This window comes from Aythya marila (assembly GCF_965140915.1).
Source record: "Aythya marila genome assembly, chromosome: 1".
Classification (NCBI taxonomy): Eukaryota; Metazoa; Chordata; class Aves; order Anseriformes; family Anatidae; genus Aythya; species Aythya marila.
In genome coordinates, this window is record NC_139042.1 from 25,477,043 (window position 1) to 25,497,107 (window position 20,065).

Here is a 20,065-nt window from a genome sequence, read left to right on the forward strand (position 1 = left end):
ACTGTGAAAGCCAAAGTTCACCTGAATGATTTCGGATTTTGGATTCTGACAGATCAGAAGCAAGAGCAGAACTGGAGCCAAAACACTTTTGGAAACCCTACTAGGTGACCTACCTACAAGATGTAGCCCTGAGGCTGGAACACAAGGAAGCTTGCTAAATATTTCTGCACATGGGAGTTCAGCTTTGGGCTTTAACTGGGTCCCTCTGTAGTCCTTGCAGGAGGGGGTGATAGCACCTATAACGTACCACAACACTTCTCTTTTAGTCACTAGCTCATTCAGCACCTAATTGCCTTTGTTAAGGCCTTAAACACAGGCAGGGGAAATGAATCTCCAAGGTCTAAAAGCAAGAACAGAAGATAGGGAGGCAATTTGGGTTATTGTGACAAGGATGAATTGTCCCAACAACGGGAACAATCCTGCAGGCTTGTATTGATTGACCTGGTGTCGAGTTCCTCTGGCCTAAAACCCAGCCTCACATAATCTTTCAGTCCATCCTTACCAGCTTACGGAAACAAATAGCAACGGGCACCCTTGGCTGTAAATGCTGACACAAATATATTGTCTGAACGTGTTTAAACATATTGTTTGGGCCCAAGAGCTCCGTCTAGGTAAGGCCAATTCTTTTTAGGTAGGTTAGCTAGCACCTTTAATTACAGCGAACTCTCGTTTATCCAGTGTAATGAAAGAGAGGAGTAATTGCTATAAAGCAACCAGAGAGATAATGCAAAACATGTGCATGAGAAGAGGCTGCAGGAACACCCTCCTTGGGAGATGAGCACCCACTGCTTGCAGGGAGAGCTGGGGCTGTTCGGCAGCAGGAGCCGTGCCTGGTCCCAGCAGCAGCTCAGGTCCCTGCTCGGGCTGGGCCAGGGTTAAGCCACGCTCCTGCACAGCCACTGGCATGTGCCATCAGAAAATTTGACAGTCACCTGTGGAAGTACTGAGCACTAAAAACTTACTAAAAAAACCCTGGAGTGATGGCAGGGGTTCACTGCAGAAGTTAACTTCTTACCCGCCGGAACTGCGGGGATGCCTCCGCACCCAGCAGAGGTGCTGAGCAGTGCTGGCACCTCCACGCGGGCACCACTGCTGGGGAAGCTGCTTTCCTCAGCCCTGTGGGAACTCGGAGCAGCAACTTTTCTAAATGAGGGCTGAGAATGGAGATGTGTGAACAGCACTTGCCAGGGAAAGCCATTGACTCGCCCTGAGTGAGTCAGCAAGAGGAATTTTCAGGCCTTGAACTCATTCCCAGCTCTGACCAGGGCACTCTTCATTTCTGCTCCTCCGCTGTACAGTTTTTGCCACCTCACTCAATCTTTCCACTGACTGCTCTGTGGCTGCCTAGAGGGCTGAAGCCTCTGTGGTGGTGAGGAATTCAGAGATTTTTTTTTTGTTTGTTTGTGGCTTTAAAAAAAAAATCCCCTGAGGGCCTTGTTCTCCTTGTTCCTTTGGTAACGGAGATCGCCCTCCAAGGCTCAGCCATTCTGAAGGAATTGTGACCAAAGGCATGAGACTGAGTGACTGAGTGCATCAGGGTCAGTCTGTCCTGCATTTTACCTGCAAATTACCTGCATTTTGCCACTCAGTGGGGTCTTTTTCTTCTACCTGCTATTCAGAGCCAGTATCCTTCCTTCTGTGTATCCCTAAGTGTTCATAGACCATAGAATCACCTTAGAATGGTTTGGGTTGGAAGAGACCTTAAAGACCACCCAGTCCCACCCCCCTGCCATGGGCAGGGACACCTCCCACCAGACCGGGCTGCCCAAAGCCCCATCCAGCCTGGCCTTGAGCACCTCCAGGGATGGGGCATCCACAGCTTCTCTGGACAGAGAATCTTTTGACAACCTTTGTTCAACTGAAGGCAAACACAGGCATGTCCCAAGTCCTGCCACCACTGCCTCTCCTGCTCTAGGCTCTCTCCTGTTCTCCTCAGCTGCAACAGTTCTTGCTAGAAATCTGGCTGGGATTGTGGTTATTGAGCCTGTGACCTCAGGTGCTAGCAAGCAAACTGTCTGCCTCACTATTTAATTCCAGGTACAACATCTGTGCTACTACTTCTGGCACACCAGCCCACCTTTGAAGAGTCCAGTACCTTCAGAGGTCCATCCTCTGGTGAGACCCACATGTTCCACCTGTTCACTATGCCCAGGACCATTCACAAACGTCAAACACATGGCCAACAGTAAGACCATCAGGTGGTCTTCTAACTGGGAAGATACCACACTGCAGTCCTACAGGGGGCTGACGAAAGCAATCAGTTGGTCTAAGTTCACTTCGGCTCCTGCTATCTACAGCCACAGTGCACATCAATGATCTCATATAAAAATAAGGTGAATGTTTAGATGGCTTTGTATTTTTCCAGAAATGCAGCTTCTACTGAAAATGAAACATCCAGACTTACAACAAGCCCTTCAAGAGGGAATCTAACCAAAGGAGTCTAACCATCATGTCTACCTCCTTTAGGCTAGGTGGCCTAACCCCTACCTGCACTGTGATGTTGCACAAATGGAGGAAATCTTTTTTTGTTTCTTTCCTAAACGGCACCTGTGGTCAGCAGACCTGCAAGGAGGAGATCCACTTGAGAACACCTGCAGCAGCAACGAAAGCCACACAGCCTGTGCAGCACTGGTCAGCACAGACCGTGACATGGCTGGGCAGCCTGAGGACCAACACTCGCTGCTGTAGGGATTTGCCAGGCCTTCTGAGAAGGGACAAGGCCCTCCCATCTTGGACATGACTCACTCATTCTGGATAAAAGGTAATGGACCTGGCCACAGAGGGGCTGCTGACTCGGCAAGACAGACTCAGTGATGAAAGTAAGCACCAAAAGGACAGACACTGGTATGGAAGTAATATGGAAGAGCCTAGATGTGGAAGATTTCCTGTAGGAAAAAAAAAATAGGACTGTTGTTTGAGCAGACTGGCACCTAGATCAATCGCTCCCAGCCTTTTTTGTGGTGATCTCAATGCTTCAACTTCCCCACCAAGCTCATTTCTTTTCTTCCCTCACCCCCCATTTGCAGCACTGCTTTCCAACCGGCCCAGAGCTGTGTTACTGCCACTGGCAGTGCTGTAAGCTGTTTCTTTTTCCCTTCCAAAACAAGGTGGTCACATCAAAGGTGCCCAAAAGTGTTTGTGTGGGTCCATGCCAGCCAGCACAGGTCACGGCTGTGCTGGGGAGCATGCTGGCATTTCAGCAATACTACGGCCATGTTCCACGTACTAGTGCAGACACAGCCAGTCTGTTTCACTGGTTTAATGGTAGGGACATATTCACAGATGAAACCTTCTGTGTATCAGCCTTGAAAGCCATTTAGCAGCTGCTGGGTCATCCCAGCACTGTTTCTTGTCGGTGAGCACTGACCAGATCAGAAGATGGGGGTTTAAAACAGCCTGATGCAGAGCCGTCAGCCACGGCGCTGAGGAGACTCCATTAGCTACGCTGGAGTTACACCAGAAGAAATGAAAAGGCACTGGTGACTGCAGCTTTCAAGGAGAAAGATACACAACATGGGATATTTTATGAGCATCTTTTCTTAGTTTCTCGAAGAGTTTACGTTAGCGAGGCAGAAGATCAGCTCTTTCCACTGAAAACTGTTGACAACGTGCACCACTCCCCGCAGCTGTAAAATTTTAGTCGTGACAATGTTTACAGCAGCTCAGATACAACTTCAAAATGACAGCTCTGCTGCAGTGGGTGGACTATCAGGAAGGGGAACAGCCCCTGTTTAACAAATGTTAACAAATGTCTCTCCCTTATTTCATCTGTGTGAAAAGAAACATCCCACAGTTCACTTATCTGATCCTAATGTCACCTCAGAGTAAAGTTCATGCCAGACAAAGAATAATCACAGAATAATAAGTATACACTTACCAACCGTATCCATTAGTAAATTGAATTACTGCGATTTTTTGGCAGCGAGGGAGAGCTAGGTTAGACATTAGAAATCATTTTGAACTGCAAGGAGAGCAAAGCAATAGATTCTTTTGCCTGGGGAGGTTGTGGAGCCTCTATCGCATGGGATTTTCAGAGCTAATTAGAAAAACATCTGTCAGGAATGTAGCTGGCAATTAGCTTTGTCTTGGGAGTGGGGGGAGAGGGGAACAGGTTGACCGCTCGAGATCTCTACCCTGCTTTCTAAGATCCCTACAGAAGTCAACAGTGAACACTGCAATTTTATAACAGCTGTCTCATTGACACGAAGCCCAACTAAATGACCCTTCAGTCAGGTCAGAAGTTTTCAACGCTGACCAAGTCCAGTCTACACAGGATCATTGGTGGAAAAAAAAAAAAAAAAAGAAAGAAAGTTTTATGAGAACTTGGGGGATTTATTCCACATAAACTACCCACAGAGGCCATTAAATCCCACTGAAGGCGTACCATCAGGCATTTTAAGAGGAGTCAACTGCACTGGTTTCACAACCATGGCAAAACAAGCCATCTTACTGAAACTCTACTCTTTACAGAGAGAGCTATACCTTTCTCCTTTGGATCAATGAGACGATTTTTGGTTTTCAGACAATGAGGCATAAACCCAGCCAAGGTGGTAAGACCAGGCTGGTGCCCAGCCTTCATGCACATGGGCATAGTAGTGACCTTGGTCAACAGGGAGAGGGCTAGAAGATGACCAGCACCCACATCCACGAGAGGAACCTTGCTTTCAGCACCCTGGACAAGATCCTTCAGGGGTCCAAGGACACGTGGACCCCTGCCAGGAGCTCCTCACCACACATGGCCACGACTGCGATGCCCCTGGGCAGGGAAAGAGCCAGGGTCCTTCACCATCAAACAGAGCCTGCCTCTTCAGATCCCAAAGGAGGACTCGTTTGGATGCACCGGGTACAGACCTGCCAGCACAAGAGCTAATGGAGAGATGTGAATCATTTGGAGGTGAAATAATTACCTGGGGTTTCCACCCGCCGGTAATGGTAGGGGTTAATGCACACTTCTTTCTGTTTGGAGCCAAATGGGAACTCGCAACATTCCAGTGGTTTCAATTCATGGTGAGACTGTAAATCAGGCCAGCGCCACACTCTGCAGTATATGACGTGGGGCAGCCCCTTGCGGTGAGACACCTGCAGCCGCCCATCCAAGGAACGTGGGATCGTGACACATTTACTGGGCTGACCCGGGCAGCTTAGAGCCCTTTCCAGTTCTTCCATGGCACCCTTTTTCTTCTTTAACTTCTTCACCAAGGAATCAACAGCTTTTTCTGCCCACTTTTCCTCTTCATCTCCTTGTTTCCAGCCCAGCAGCCTTTTCACTGCGGGGCTGGTGAAGGAGAACAAGGAGCTGATAGGGGTGCTGGAGTGCATAAGAAGCAGAGATCACACACCAGTGTCAACGGAAGCACGAATCACTCTCCCGCCTTGCAAGGCTTGCAGAGTTTTTACAGTACTGAGATGGACGCTTCCTTCCAAGAGAGGATTTTGTAGTCTCAGGTGCTGGTCACGAGTAGTCCAACAGGGTGGGTCTCAGAACTTCCCAAACATCAAGAAACTGCTGATGAAGCCTGGAATAACAACACAGTACAGAGTTAAGCTTCACACACTCCTTTCATTGTTCCTTCAGCAGCATATTTTGAAAGACAAATGATTCAAAATGTGCATTTAATTTTCAATCATTTTCTGCTTTTTTGTTTGTTTGTTTTGCTTTTGTTTGGTGGTGTTTATTTTGGGTCCAAGTCTCTCCTCCCCACTATCCTCCACACTCATTTTACAGCTGGACCTCAGAAAGTGTCCAGTCACTTTCACTTGTAGTCAGAGTTGAATGCAATAGGCAAATTGTTGCAGATTGGGGGTGTATTTATTGTGAAAGAAAATGTAGTGGTTTTTTTTTCTATGCTGGTAGCTGTAGGTTCAGCTCATGCATCTTCTACAAAATTAAATCTGTAATAGCAAATTGTATGGGAGCAACGAGTAGGGTATTTTTCTGTATTCAGCTCCTTCTCTGCCCCTCCAATCTCACTCTGCTTGTCAAGAGCTGTACAATATTAACTGTGAAATTCTTTTAAAATTCAACTACTCCCAGATTTCATTTAGTGCCTTGAAAGATCTATCACTATTCTGTAAGCTTATTTACATTGTCTCACTTTGCAAGAGAAAACCTTGTTTGCCCAGCCAGTCTGTTTGGCTGTCTCCAATAATTCAAAGTTTTTTGGATGAAAATCACAGGCTTTTGGACACAGACTGTATTGGATGGATCCTGGGTTGTTTCTGCTAGGAGCTGCTACTCTGACAAAGTCCAACAGAAAGAGTTTAGTTCTTGAGGGCTTTTCTTTGTTTTTATTTTACTTTTTTTTTTTTTCTTTTCTTAATGTAGCTGGAGCCAGTCTAATTTTAGCTGAAAATGACATATTTCCACTGACTGGAACTCTGAGGAAAAACGTCCTTGTATGTCAAGCTATTTACTGCTTTAAATATAGTCCACGGACCCCCTGTGCATACCAAGTCCAAAGGACTGCACAAAGCACTTAAAACGGGAGATGGAGGCAGCTGGTGAGTGGATGCCTCCGGAGCAGCAGCTCCGTGACCACCCTGTGGGAAGAGCAGGTCCTTCTCACCCCCATGCAGCCACCGAGGAGACAGAGAGATGCTGCCTGCTGGTGGCAGCAGCAGGGCTTCCCAAACAGTGTTATTCTGCAGTATTCCTAAATTCACAGCTGTTAGAATGAGTTCAAAGGGCGCTTGGGGACACCGGTCAGGAGGCCAGTCCCAAAGCCTGGTCCCTGAGCAGGGTCTGACACCTCCAGCACCACCCAACCCTGCAGCACACTCTGGACGTCAAGGAGCACGTGGACAACGCTCTCAGCCACATGGTTTAATTTTGGGGTGGTCCTGCGTGGAGCCAGGAGTAGGACTCGATGGATCTTGTGGGTCCCAAAGATGAAGGAGCCTCCCTGGCATGTCACAAGCTCCAGCAGTGGCTGCTGCTCCACCAGGAGGTCCATACTCCAAGCACCAGGGGACAGGAGGTAGCGTGAAAATAGGGACAGAATGACTACAGAACTGGAAGGGAGAGGAAACCCACCTTGCTTCACATGCCCCACAGAATTAGGGTCAGGGTTATACAATTTCTTTATCTTTATACTATGTATATATCCGATTGTCATTAGACATTGAGAGAGGCTCTTGCCAGAGTACAGCAATAAGAACTGCTCAAACTTAAACTTGGCCCAGCAAGTTTAAGCAAAGAGAAACTTCAGATCCTATACTTCTCTCTCCCTCTGTATTTGCAAAAATCCTACAACCTGGAGCGTTTAACTGGATCATTGCAATTACCACTGAATCAGAGCCGAAGTTTATTCCAGACACTTAGAAGGAACAAGTGAGAAAGAAATGAACTCAGAATGATTTATCCCAGGAAAAAACCCTCGAGCTGTTTGTAAAACATACTGCGGATGAACTTTGGGGCCGGCAGGCCTCGTGGGATTGGGCTCAGCCTGCAGGGCTCCAGCTCCTCCCAGGTGCCTGTCCCTTGCTGCCCATTGGAGCCTGCGGAGAGCCCGCCGGTGGCTGCCAAAGGCTGGGATGGCTGCGGGTCAGCCCTGAGAGCAGCAAGAGGAAGAAAGGAGAAGCTGGGATGAAAGCCTGAGATACCAGCAGCGGTGCAGGAGGCTCTGCTGGAGGGGAAAAGGGCCGGCTCTTCTTATCTGCGGGGGTCTCCCGGGCGTTAGCGTGTGTCAACAGCTGCCCCGATAAAGTTAAGGCGACGCTGCAATCATCAGAGAGGAAAACATACGTGTTCACGTCGAAGTATTGTCCCGAGCTTTTCTTTTCCATTTTGACCGGGGTTTTAAATAAACACATTAATCTCGTTCGGTCAAATTAAATAACTCAACAGTGACATCAGTATGAGTCTGAGCACTATTGTTGCTAGTGGGAGAGTCGCCAAGGGTATGTGTATAAAAGCAAAAGCAGCGCTTTGCAGCCCATGTGATGCAGTCTCAGATAAGTACGTTGCACAATTTCCTATCGTTCTCCCCCCAGTTTCTCCTAAAATCCTTTTTGCCCCAAATCCGACTGACTTACAAAATACAAGTGGCATTAAACACATTAAACAGCTTTCAAAAAATAGAATTATCAGAGCATCCGAGTTTAATGCTATTAAATTACATAATGCTGCATATTATTCAGCATATTTAGCAGCATAAGCCCTGTGTTGCCAGGCTTAGATACCCCATTATGAAATACCCAGGCAGCCACTCCACTCCAGGGCTGTAAAGATAGAGATGTTAATTCACAATTTCATTTTAATGATCTCTTAGGACAGCAGTTGTTTAAACTGCACGCCTTTTCCACCAGGCAACTTGCCCACCCAACTGGAAACTTCCGATGCCGGAAGGTTTTAGAGCTGTGTTGGACACATTTGCCGTGCTGACGACCCGTCTTGCTTCTTGATGCTCACCGCTAGAGAACACAGAGGGGTAGGGAAGTGTTACGGTTGTGATCCACATCCCCACCACACGTATCACACCCTGGCCATACCGTGATGGGAGTTCTGGTCTGGTTGCCTCTATCTCCTTCAGCGACAGCATGATGTACTATCGTATGAGTCACACATCATTCAGGGGACAACTAACACGATTCCTTCTTGGAAGACATGGGAAGCTTTGTCTGGCTGGTAAGAGACCAGTCAAGACCAAACATGGTCAGTCTTCCATGCCCTATGTCTTTACTCCATTGCCAAGTTTAGCCTAAGGTTTAAAACTTGCTTATGGGAGGCACAGAAGCCATACTGCATGTAAGCATGGACCAAACCTTTTTGGTTTTGTGGTCTGCAGGAACAGGAAAAGGTGAGACTGGAAACATTTCAGCCCAGCTCACCTGTTCCGCTCTCCCTAAACACAGGGTGCCCACCTCAGCTACATCTAAGCTAGTAGATTAAACAATGCTGGGGAACGTTTCTAAGCATGAGAATTTGATTATGTACAGTGTAAATTGTTACCACGGTATCTGGAATGGCTTTGATCTGTGCCAAGCAGCAGTCTCGCACATAATTCTTGTGCACGATTCAGGAGTTAGCAGGGAGCAGGGCTCACTCCTAATAAGAAGTCTGCATAGAGCCACCCTGTTTTGGAGGATGAGACACCTAGTGCATGGAAGCAAGTGTCTCCCTCCCAGTTGGCCTCAAGGCCAAGAACAGTACCAGGCATGTTTAATTTACTAGTTTGGAGACAGCCTTGGGGTAGAATTTACATGGCCACATAAACACATCCAAATTGTTGACACTCCTATCTGACCTAGTCACCCTGAAATCCCTGAATACATATGTGAGAAGTACGTGTGGGTACGTGGCACAGAGCTCTCCGCTCTATTTCCACCCAGAAAAGGATCAGCAAAACCCAGCACTGCATACAATGAACACTGGATGAGATGAGTCCCACCTCAGCTGTGAATGACTGCTATGGACACAGAGCAGAGGGGACTGGAATACTTTCTCCTGCTCCTAAGCACATTTTTCACCTGGCAGTGCAGAACCAGCCCCTAGGCCCTCAGGTCAACAGGAGAAACGTGTTCCTCCAGGAACTCCTCTACGGTAACTTCCCCTGTGCTGCTGAAGAGCCTGACACTCCACGATCGGAGAGAAGCAGACGAAACACCATCCCTGTGGGCTTGATGTTCCCTGACCCGAGCCGAGCCCTGCTGAAGCCAGTAAGAGGGGCTCCTTCCACAGATCTCAGAAATTTGATGTGCCCCCCTCTGTATCTCATGTGGCAGCACATCAACACCTCCACTCTGGGAAGATTTGGAGAAATTTAGATTTGGTTTCAAGCAAAAAGGATCCACTGTGCCACTAGGATTTGCATCATCCCCCGGCAGAACATCTGCGCAGGTCCCTGTGCTGCCGAAGTTCCCTGCTAATTCAATTCCAGTGGGCGTAGTGGATCAGTCCTCGTTAAATTTCGCTTCAAGCTCTATGCAAGAAGTCAAAGAGGAGTGCTGCACGGATGCTGGTGGAAACAGGCTTAAAACACAACACCAGCACGGTGCCCAGGCCATCCTCAAAAGCGTATCCGTGCGTGTGCACATCTGTGCAGATGTGGGCATGCAGCTGGTGCCAGAATCGAACTCCGAGGCTCGGCCCTGCCTCGGCTAAGTGAGCTGTGAGAGGCACGGCTATCAGTCTCGAAAATGGCTGACATCACCAGGCTCGGTGTCACTGCCACAGCTCAGCCAGGCCACAGAGGGAGATCTCTCAGAGGGTCGTCTAGACAGAAGCTGCACAGTTCTTGGAGATTGCACGCGGCTGGAAAACGGAACAGCGAGACAATTATAGCTGGAAGTCTGCAGCTCGGTGACTAAATCACAACAGAATTGGATGGGAGAATATTATTTCAGTCGAACAATGTGAGAAGGAATGCTGTGAACACGCACGCGGTTGGTTATTTTTACCTAGCAGTGAGCGAGTTACTTCTACCTACTAGGAAAGGGAAAAGGACGTGAGTTCTCCCAGAGCTGATATTGCTGTAATTGAGACTTGATTTGGTTTCAAATCAATTTAGTGCCCAGCTGAGAGCAGCCAGCGTGCTGCAGCGGACGGAGGACTGCAGGCTGGCAAAGATCTTCCTCGGTCACGTTGTCACTGCTGTTTGCTCTCTGGATCTTCCACTGCTCAGCGGGGGGAAAGGGTTTTAAAATAAAGAAATGAAAGACTGTTTACAAATACTTTGGGTCTCAAAGGAGTGAGGAACCTCACCAATCTTGCCCTGGGCCTGCTCACACACCCTGAGTCTGAGGCAGAGATCCTGGCACTGGCACAGGATTTCGCAGGCACAGCTGCTCGGAGCAGGGCAGGGGAGGGAGGTTTTTATGCATGCATTTACCCCTGCAGAGCACCACGGAAATGCATACGTGAGCCACACACACACACGTGCTGCTGCTCCAGCAGGCAGCTCACGGCTCGGGAACAGTGGCCCCGTGTTACCCCTGACAGATGCAAATCACCTCGGAAAGACCCATGTTCCACTTGTGGCACCCATGGCATAATTTGGGATCCCCCAGGCTCCTTCTTGGGATGGGGACCAGAAAGACGAGGGTGTTGTTATGAACCCGTCCAAAACCACTGCCTTTTGCACCCAACAAAACACAGGGAATGAATTATTCATCGCATTGTTACCGAGTTCTTCCACAACCACAGAACCTGACACCCAGGGTTTTAATTAAATGGGATGTAAAGAAGGATTTTTTTTTTTCTTTTAATTAAGAAACCAAATTTCTTCCTGGTTTGACCCTGAAGTGCTCCAATTGAAAACAGCTGCAATGATATGAGGTAAAGCACTTGAGACTCAAATTTACCCATGTTTCACACAGCCCTGGCAGCATCTCATTGTTTATTCCTATAAGCTTAAATGAATAATGCAAACTTCTGAAACTCATTTTCTTGTTTATTTCAACTTTGGTCTGAAAGCCTTTCTGCATTGAACTTTGAGCAAAGCCATCGATATCAAAGAGAAATCCCACAGCCTTCATGCTTCTCTGGCTGCTCCTCCACACTGCGGAGCCCTCGTTGCATTTAGCTCCAGGATTAGAAGAGGACAACGTCTGATGCCAGTGTCTAAATGTCTGTGACTTCCACATAATCTCTCTGAGCTTATGGAACCACTCAGATATTACCTCAGCACAGTCCAGCTTCTCTTGACAGGAGTAACACATCTTCGTTTGCTATAAAGGAGGATGGATTCAGACACATGAGCTGCACAGCTTAACACAGCCACATAAATTTCCACAGGGCAAACACTTGTGGCTGTGTTTAAGGGGCATAAATTCAGTCACAAAAGTAAACTAAGTACCCAGTTTGCTTTTGGTATGTCCGTGGTGCCTAACTGGGAAAGGATGTACTAATTGCTGGGGTGGGACCACTCTGAGCGAGTGCATCTTTGAGATGGTGCAGCCCCAGGCTGAATGCAGAACGAATTCATCTTTTGGGTACCAGAATCAGCAAAGCTGTGTTAGCTGGGAAGAAGGGAAGGACATGGATGTGGTGACAGCACGTGAATGTGCAAAAGGCTGCTGCAAGTAGGATAGGAGCAATCTGTCTTTCAAGTCCACATGAAAATGTGTAAGAGTAGAGCTATGTGCTGGGATACTTACTGCTGTTGGAGGTCTGAGAGAGCAGATCACAGCACCACAGGGTGGCTGAGGCTGGCAGGGCCCCTGGAGGCCCCTGGTGCCCCCCCTGCCCAAGCAGGGACACCCAGAGCAGGCTGCCCAGGCCCACGTCCAGGCGGCTTTTGGAGATCCCCAAGGAGGAGACCCCACAGCCTCTCCGAGTTACAGAACTTTCTTCAGGAATAGCTGTGCTGGCCTTGGGGAGGAAGAAGGGACTGGGAAGCCCTACGGCCCTCTACAATCAAGCCCGTGAGCCTCTCTGTTCAGGCACAGCACTACACTAACACGGTTATGCTGGTTTCGAGCCCTAGGCTAACTCAGGCAGTGCTACCTGCGTCCCGCTGCTCAGGATAAACACGCTCACCAAAAAAAAAACAAAAACAAAAGCAGAGAAAGCAGAGGACTGGAAATTCTCACTAATTTGCACCTTTGAAAATTGCCCACAATATTTGGAGGCACCACAGAGAATTACCACAACCAAAATCTGTCCAAAAACACGAAAGCGGACCAACTTATCACTGTGATCTCTCTTTGACCGCGCTTCCTTCCTCGGCATTAATTTTTAAAGGAAACCAGGGGCTGTGATGTTTATACGGAGTCAACCACAGTGCGTTCCCTGGCTGGGCCACACCGAAGTCTCTGAGATGCAACCCCGGAGGGATACATCCTCTCCCCTGCCCCACGCCCTGCTCCCCGCAGGCAGGAAGACGAACCATTCACCCAGCCCCTGCCTTAGCCCTTCCTGGGCTGCTTTGCTTGGGCACAGAGCAGCAGCTCTGACAAAGTGCCCATCTCCCAACCGCCTTCCCCTCCTGAGATAACACCCCCAAGGAATAAACACACTGCGGGGAAGCTCTGAGGACATATCAGTGGGAGAAGGCAGCGGGATACGATGGGGAGGTGCATCAACTTGCCTTGGGGAGCCAGCACATCTCCTCGTGGCTCTGGTCATCCCCATTTTATAGACAGTCGGTCCCGCATTCTTCACATACCCACCATTCCCAGTGAAACTGTAGCAAAACCCATCGGTGTTGCTAAAAATGGAACAGTTGGAAATAACGCAAAAAAATAGAGTTCCTGCTTTTAAAATAAACGCTGACTCGTCTCTAATACAGAGCACGCAGCCAAGTGCCTCCAGAACAAACACTTCACAAAGGAAGAAGGGGACTAGAAAAGAATTTCAGCTTCATTGCTGGCCTGAAGTTTATATCCACACTAATCAGATCCTGTAATCCTTGTTATCAATCACTGGCATTCTTGGAGAAATTCCCAAACACCCATTTTAGGGAAAGGATTTGCTTGGAGTTAGACGTGAAGAATGCTGTGAATAGGGATACTTCTGAAGAACAGCTGCTTCACCTAGGATCTGGCACTCAGGTCTGATGGAGAGGCTATCCTGAAAGTTTAGTGCCTCTGTTAGAGAGAAATGCACTTTCTGAGCCTGAGTTGGACATTTATAGCACGTGCACAGGAAATGGGTAAGGCAACTGATTTTCCCTGTGTAGCACACGCCATCTGCCCAGCAGGAGATCTGAGGCCCAGCTCTGCGGCGTTCAGGTGCCCAACACCTTCATTTCCTGCTGGGACACACAAAAAAGGAGGGAGGCTGGCTCCTGTTGGCAGATCTGCAAGGTCTCAGCCTGACCACGAAACTCCCCGCGTTAGCAGTTTTGCAGGGAATCACGCTAGCAGCCCGCTGCCTTCAACCCGTATCACATGCAAACCTGTCTCTCCTAAAAGGCTCTCACTGTGGGAAGCTGTTAATGCGCTCGGACTGACGTGTGGGCTCTCCTGCTCCGACATCCGCAGCCGTCTGCGCTAATGGAGCCCTCACGGCTCCTGAAACCCTGCGGGGGGAAGGGAGGAGCATCCACGGGGCCTAAAACTGTTCAGAAGAGGCTTGGAGGACAGGTGGGCTCTGGTATGAGTGGGTTTCATCTGATTCACTGGCCGGGGTTGCCTTGGACAAGAGGCCGAGGCTCGCACTGAGGTGTTTTCCATGAGGAGTATCTGGATGTGCCTGGACTCTCGGTGGAAGCTGTTTCACCACACCAGCTCTAGGAAAAAAAGGAGCAAGAATTCCCTCCTCTGGGGGGAGAAGGAGGAGACGGCCGGCCAGCCCCGGTGACTTCAGCCAGAGACGTGGATGCTCAGCTTCTCTGCAAGGCAGAACACTTGCTTATGGCATTAAACAGCCTTCACATGCCTCTGTGTGAGCCTGGGAGCACAAAATGAGGGCTGGATTCTCTTTGACATGCAAGATGACACGCCGTGGTAACAGCCAGCTCCTGAAAACGCAGGGTACCAAGCAAAGGGCAGGAAGAGGGCCCTGAGCCTTCAGAAAAAACGCATCTCTTCTGCAAACTCACCCCAGGAGCCCAGGGAACATCCCAACTCCGTTTCTCCTCTTCCTCTCCCCTCCTACCACTCAGATCTGCCCAAGACCCCACACAGGTCCCTACCAAGAAGCAGAAAAGCAGCAGGGTGCTGCCTCACGCAGGGATGAATTTCAGTTTCCCTACCCTAGATGTCTCTGTGGAGGCCTCATGCCCTCCATGAAGCAATCCAGGAGCTCTCAATTAAGGAGATATATTATCTACCTCACACGCTGCAGGGTAAGAAACTGCACGTTGGCAGCTGGACTCGTCTGATGGAGCCAAGTAGGTGTGGGTAGGCCAGGCCAGCAAGTAACCAGAAGGGAGTCCCGAAAAGCCACGTGAGCTCCTGGTGCCTTCGGTCCCTTCTGAGCCCAGCATGTGGGACCCCATCCTGTAAATGATTTTCCTTCGGGTGCCCTACCATGTAGGTATCCCGACAAGGACCGTCCTGCAAAGCCCTCTGCACTCTCCTGATGAGGAACGCTACACGGGAAAGCTTTACCAAAAATAAATAAAAAGACTTTTCATTAAGGGAAGGCATGGCAAGGAACTGCAAAGTGATTAACCATTGTTTAAGTGCACCGACCTCGGCAGCACGGTTATTTGCATTATAAAGTGTTCTTAATTGCACGGAGCTTTGCTGTGAGCAAACACCACCTTCTGGAAAGGGTACCACCACCAACAGCCCGCTGCCTCCTGCTCCTCACAGCGCAGCTGCATGGCCGAGCACAACCCGGGGCAGAACAAACAGAGGAACAGGTATCAAGCAGCGACCAATCTTACTCCTTTTGTAGCCAGGTAATGAGGGTGAAAGGAAGCCTGAAGCAGAACAAACTGTAATGACCCAAGGATCTGGTCATTTTCTTTCCTCCTCCTTTCTACTTTTCAGTGGACCGCAGGACCGAGGCCAATAGATGTGGAGAACCCTGGAAGCGGGGAAATCTTTCAAAGCCTAACTAAAAAACAGGAGTATATAAAGACTCCAGAACGGGAGCCTGCGTGGAGACGTTTCAGAAAGGAAAACAAAAGATCCGGGGTTTTGGCAGGGGTCGTGCTGCCTGGGAACAGAACGTAGGTGGAAGAAGGGAGCTTGTTGGGAAACGGGAGGTTGCAGTATCGAGCTGGAAGGGTGCCACTGCGTGGACTAATGCTTTGGCAGCTGCAAACGAAAGGAAGGGGGGATGTAAGAAGTAACGTGAAGAAGAAGTGTCAGGAGACATCTGGGAGTACCAAGGCTTGTGAGGAAACACAGCAGTCAAAGGATGATGCCGAGTTTGGCAGAGGGAAGGAGGTGGTGGTGTGACTGACAATGAAGAAGAGTGGGAAGGAAACAAGTTCTGGAGAGAAGGATGCAGGAAAGACACGGCATTTCTCCTCCCAGGGAGAAACACACCTAGAGCTTCCTGCTGCCTCAAAAATAAATAAATAAAGATAAACCACAAGGTCGATTATCAGATTTTCTTTTCCTTTCTGCTTTATGTTTTTACAGTGGCGAACGTGTAAGCTAGGAAATTGTGTCCACCTCCACGGTGTCCTTGCTGTGCCCTTGTCCAGAGGAGCTGAACCCCAGAGAAAACTGTTCTGCCTAGGATGCATCTGTCTAGGATGCTGCAACAGTTCTTGCAGAAACCTGCAAGTGGTCCTGTAGAAAAATCTGTCTAAAAATCACAGCTATCTGCACAAAAAAAAAAAAAGAAAACTTGAACAGACAGAGTGTCACCTGCTCTGATGTAAACGTGTACGTACACCCATCAGGATCTCAGTCTGGGCTCCGATCCCACAGTCTATTAGATCCCCTCAGCTGCAAAAGCTCAGCAAGGTTTTCAGCTACTCTCGTGAATACACGGAGCCCTAAGCTCTCCAATTCACCTCTTTATCTGCAGAATTCCCACACTACTACCATTCCAACATTATTAAGAATATTTTTGAAAAATTAATTTTATTACACTGCATTCAATCTAATATTTCTTACAACAAACGTCCTCAAAGACAGTAATAGGAAAGCAGTGATTCTCTCAAATTGTCATTGCTATTACTGTCTTTGGCTGTTAATGTACAATAACTCTAATGGTTCTTTATACCCGCCTGCAGCAGGAAACCACGCAGTCTACCATAACAGCCTTCTGTATGTATGTATTTGCTGTGCTGCTATCATAAATATTTTAAGTGAAATTTTTAATTATTTCTTCCACATCCCTGTCATTATTATTGTTTGTAATAGATATGCTGCACAGCAAATAGAATCTATGTACACTTTTACCACGTTTTTTTTTTTTCAGCAAATTATCTAGAGCACATGTATTTTCCCCCCTTTTGGCTCCCTGAATTCTTCTGTTAGGTTTCTTTGAAGCAGGGTGCCTCGTGCAGCTGATGCCTGAATACTGCTAGCAAGTATCAGCACCGGTGATAAACACAAGCTAGTGTTTTGGTTAGAGGTCACTTGTAATTAGCAGTCATTGTCCTTTGAATTTAACAATGGAAAAATAAAACTTTATCGCGACAGATTAGCCTGGCCATCAGAATTACAGCACTTTAGCATTCAGCGGAGGATTAGATGACACGCTATCTGCCGGGCTGATAACAGCAGATAGCTAAGGATTCAAATGTGAAATGCACCAAGTCTGTAAAAGACTAAAAGGGGAGAAAGGAGGATTAACTGTCCAGATGTTATGTGATACATTACACTGACACTTCTCTGCTCCTATTTTACTGCATTAGGCCTTGTTCCGTCCCCAGCGAAAGCAGCACGGGGCACTGCTACCAGCTCGTGTGAAAGCAGCTTCCAGACATGAGTGGCTCCCCAATTCCTCTACACTCCTCTCCACCTTCTGTGGATATCTGGCATACGCGCGTGTGCCTCTTAGCTTTGGACAAGTGCATTAATAAAATATTAGCGCTCAACTTCTTTGCAGAGTTGTACGGCTGACAGCTCAGAGTAAACCTTGGTTCGTGTTTGTTTCAATTGCTGCATGTGAATAAAAGCATCTGTCTCCAGCCCCTATCAACACACGAATCCTGATTACCACCACGATGCGTGGTGAAACACGCTCAACCCCTATTTCAGTCATTTCTGCAGAATTACAGTTTATCAGCTTATATGCCTGTAACGTGGTGAAGTAGAAAGTGTTTGTTAATTCCATCGCAAGGGACAGAAAAGAAAGGAAACTACTGCACAACTCAGTAAACGTAACACAACGTATACTTCTTGATAAAATTCATGTTTGTCTTAGCCACTATACCAAATTAACTCAGTATTTAAAATAGGAAAAAAAATACACTCCCAGCCTCTGTTTTAAAACCTAGCAGGAAACAAAACACAAACCAGCCAGACACTGGTACTTATCAAATCTGGACGAAGAAGGGAGTTGTCTGGCTGGATGAAAACGGATGAGGCTTGTTGGAGAGATGACATTTGTCCTACCGTCGCTGAGGGGAAGAATTTTGTGGCTTTTTTTCTCAAGCTTACGCTCCTGAAGACGAGCAGGTCGCTCCTACCGCACGGACAGGCTGTGTAAAGCCCCTCGCTCCTCCACGTCGCAGGTACAAAGGAGAGAAACTTGCCTTATCTGCAGTGTCCTTCCCAAACAGCCCCAAACTTGAACACATTCCAAAGACGTGCACATCATTTCCTACTGCTACCCAGGGAGAGTTCATTCACTGAGAAGTTGACCATTCGGGGCTGAGTTTTTTCCTCATTAATCTATAAAATGCGAGTAATTAACAGTGTGTGTGTGTGTGTGTGTGTGTGTGAGCATGCAAGCGTGTGTCATTTATTTTTATTCCCACTAAGCCTTCTTTTAAAGCAGCCCTGGCTAGCATCAAATTAATTTACCCATAAAATCAAAGGAGGAAAACGCAGTTGCCACACAATATCGGAATTGTTGCAAATTAGCCAAACTTTGAGCTCCCCAGGCTCAGAGCTGCAGGGGCGCGGGGACAGAGCTGGGATGGGTCTGGCTTTGCCATGGGGTGGGCTGCTGGGTTTGGTGACCAGCACCAGGCAGCCCAGGACGGCGTTTGGTACGCAACCAAATCCCCGAAATTCTGCTCGGGAGCGTGTCCAGGAGCGGCATTTCTTGAGCAGCGAGCAACCTCTGAAAGGAAAACTATTCCCAAACGTGTCATGTGGGGATTTTTGTGTTGTTGTTTTGCTTTAGTTTTTTTTTTCTCTCCTCCCCCCCCCCTTCTTAAAGCAGAGGGAGAGCAATCATAACGGCGGGGAGGCTTGTCAGCGCTCAGCCATCCATAAAAACGCTTTTTTTTTTCTTTTTTTTTCTTTTTTTTTTTTTTCCTCCTCCTTTTCGCTCGCAGCCCTGGCGTCGCCTTGTCTCTGCCTCTCTGCCCCCGTCGCCCCGGCCCCCTCCCGGCCCCCCAGCGCCGCGGGGACACCGGCACCGGCCGCTGCCCCCCCCCCAACCCCCTCCACCTCCGCTAACTTCGGGGGGACGGCTCCGCGCGGCCCCCGCCCCGGGACGCGGCGGGGAGCCCCGGCTCTTACCTGCCGCCGGCTCGGGCTGGGGTCTCGGTGCCTCGCAGGGAGGGAGCGGGGCTGGGAGCGGGGCTGGGGCTGCAGCTGCGCGGCGGCGGCGGTGGCGGGGCCAGGGCGCAGCGGCAGCGGCAGCAGCAGCCCCGGCCGGCGTCAGTCAGGCGGGAGCCGGCTGCCTGTATTAGTGCGCCGCGCTGGAGCGCCGCCAGCACCAGCGCGGCCGCCGGCCCGCCCCTGCGCTCCCCCCCGCCGCCCGCCCCGCGCGCACACACACACAGACAGTGCTCACACACACAGACGCTGCTCACGCACACAGGCAGTGCTCACACACACGTATATAAACTGCACGCACACACAGACTGCTCACACACACACGTACACAAACTGCTCACACGCTCGCTCCTCTCACACACATACACCCCCCCCCCAAACTCCTCACACGCTCACTCCTGACACGCACACACACTCCTCAAACCCACTCTCACAGACATGCTCCTCACACACACACTCCTCACGTACTCACTCACTCACTCACTCCTCACACGCTCACTCCTCACACACACACTTCTCACTCACTCCTCACACGCTCACTCGTCAAGCACTCCCCCTCCGTGCACACACACTTCTCAAGCACACTCCTCATACGCTCACTCTTCAAACACAACCCCCCCCCGCACACACTCCTCACACATTCACTCACTCCTCACACACCCAGTCCTCACACACGCACCCACTCCTCACACACACACACACACACACACACACACACTCCCCCCACACACTCCTCACATGCTCACTCCTGACACGCACACTCCTCACGCATCCACTCCTCACACACATACACACTACACACACTCTTCGTGCACCCTCTCCTCACACCCCCACTCCTCACACGCTCGCTCCCTCCTCACGCACACATGCACAGAGCTCACCCTGCACACCCCCACCGCCCACACCGAACCTTCACCCCATGGCACTGCTGCCCCCCACCCGACAGACCTCTCGCCCCTCATGCACACACGAGCCCATCCCCACCTCTGACACACAATCATATACACACTCACACATGCTCACACACATGCACACT

At 49.2% G+C, this 20,065-nt stretch overlaps 1 protein-coding gene across 2 annotated transcripts in view; it reads right to left on the reverse strand.

Annotated features, from left to right (window-relative positions):
* SMAD9 (SMAD family member 9) overlaps window positions 1-19,123 on the reverse strand; it is a 41,089-nt gene extending 21,966 nt beyond the window's left edge. For both annotated transcript variants that reach the window (XM_082762757.1, XM_082762756.1), the window contains exons 1-2: window positions 18,991-19,123; window positions 4,908-5,516 (exon numbers count right to left, since the gene is read on the reverse strand). In XM_082762757.1, the coding sequence (XP_082618883.1) occupies window positions 4,908-5,319 (412 nt within the window). In that variant the 5' untranslated portion in view covers window positions 5,320-5,516; window positions 18,991-19,123. The remainder of the gene's footprint in view (window positions 1-4,907; window positions 5,517-18,990) is intronic.
* Window positions 19,124-20,065: the final 942 nt, after the last annotated feature.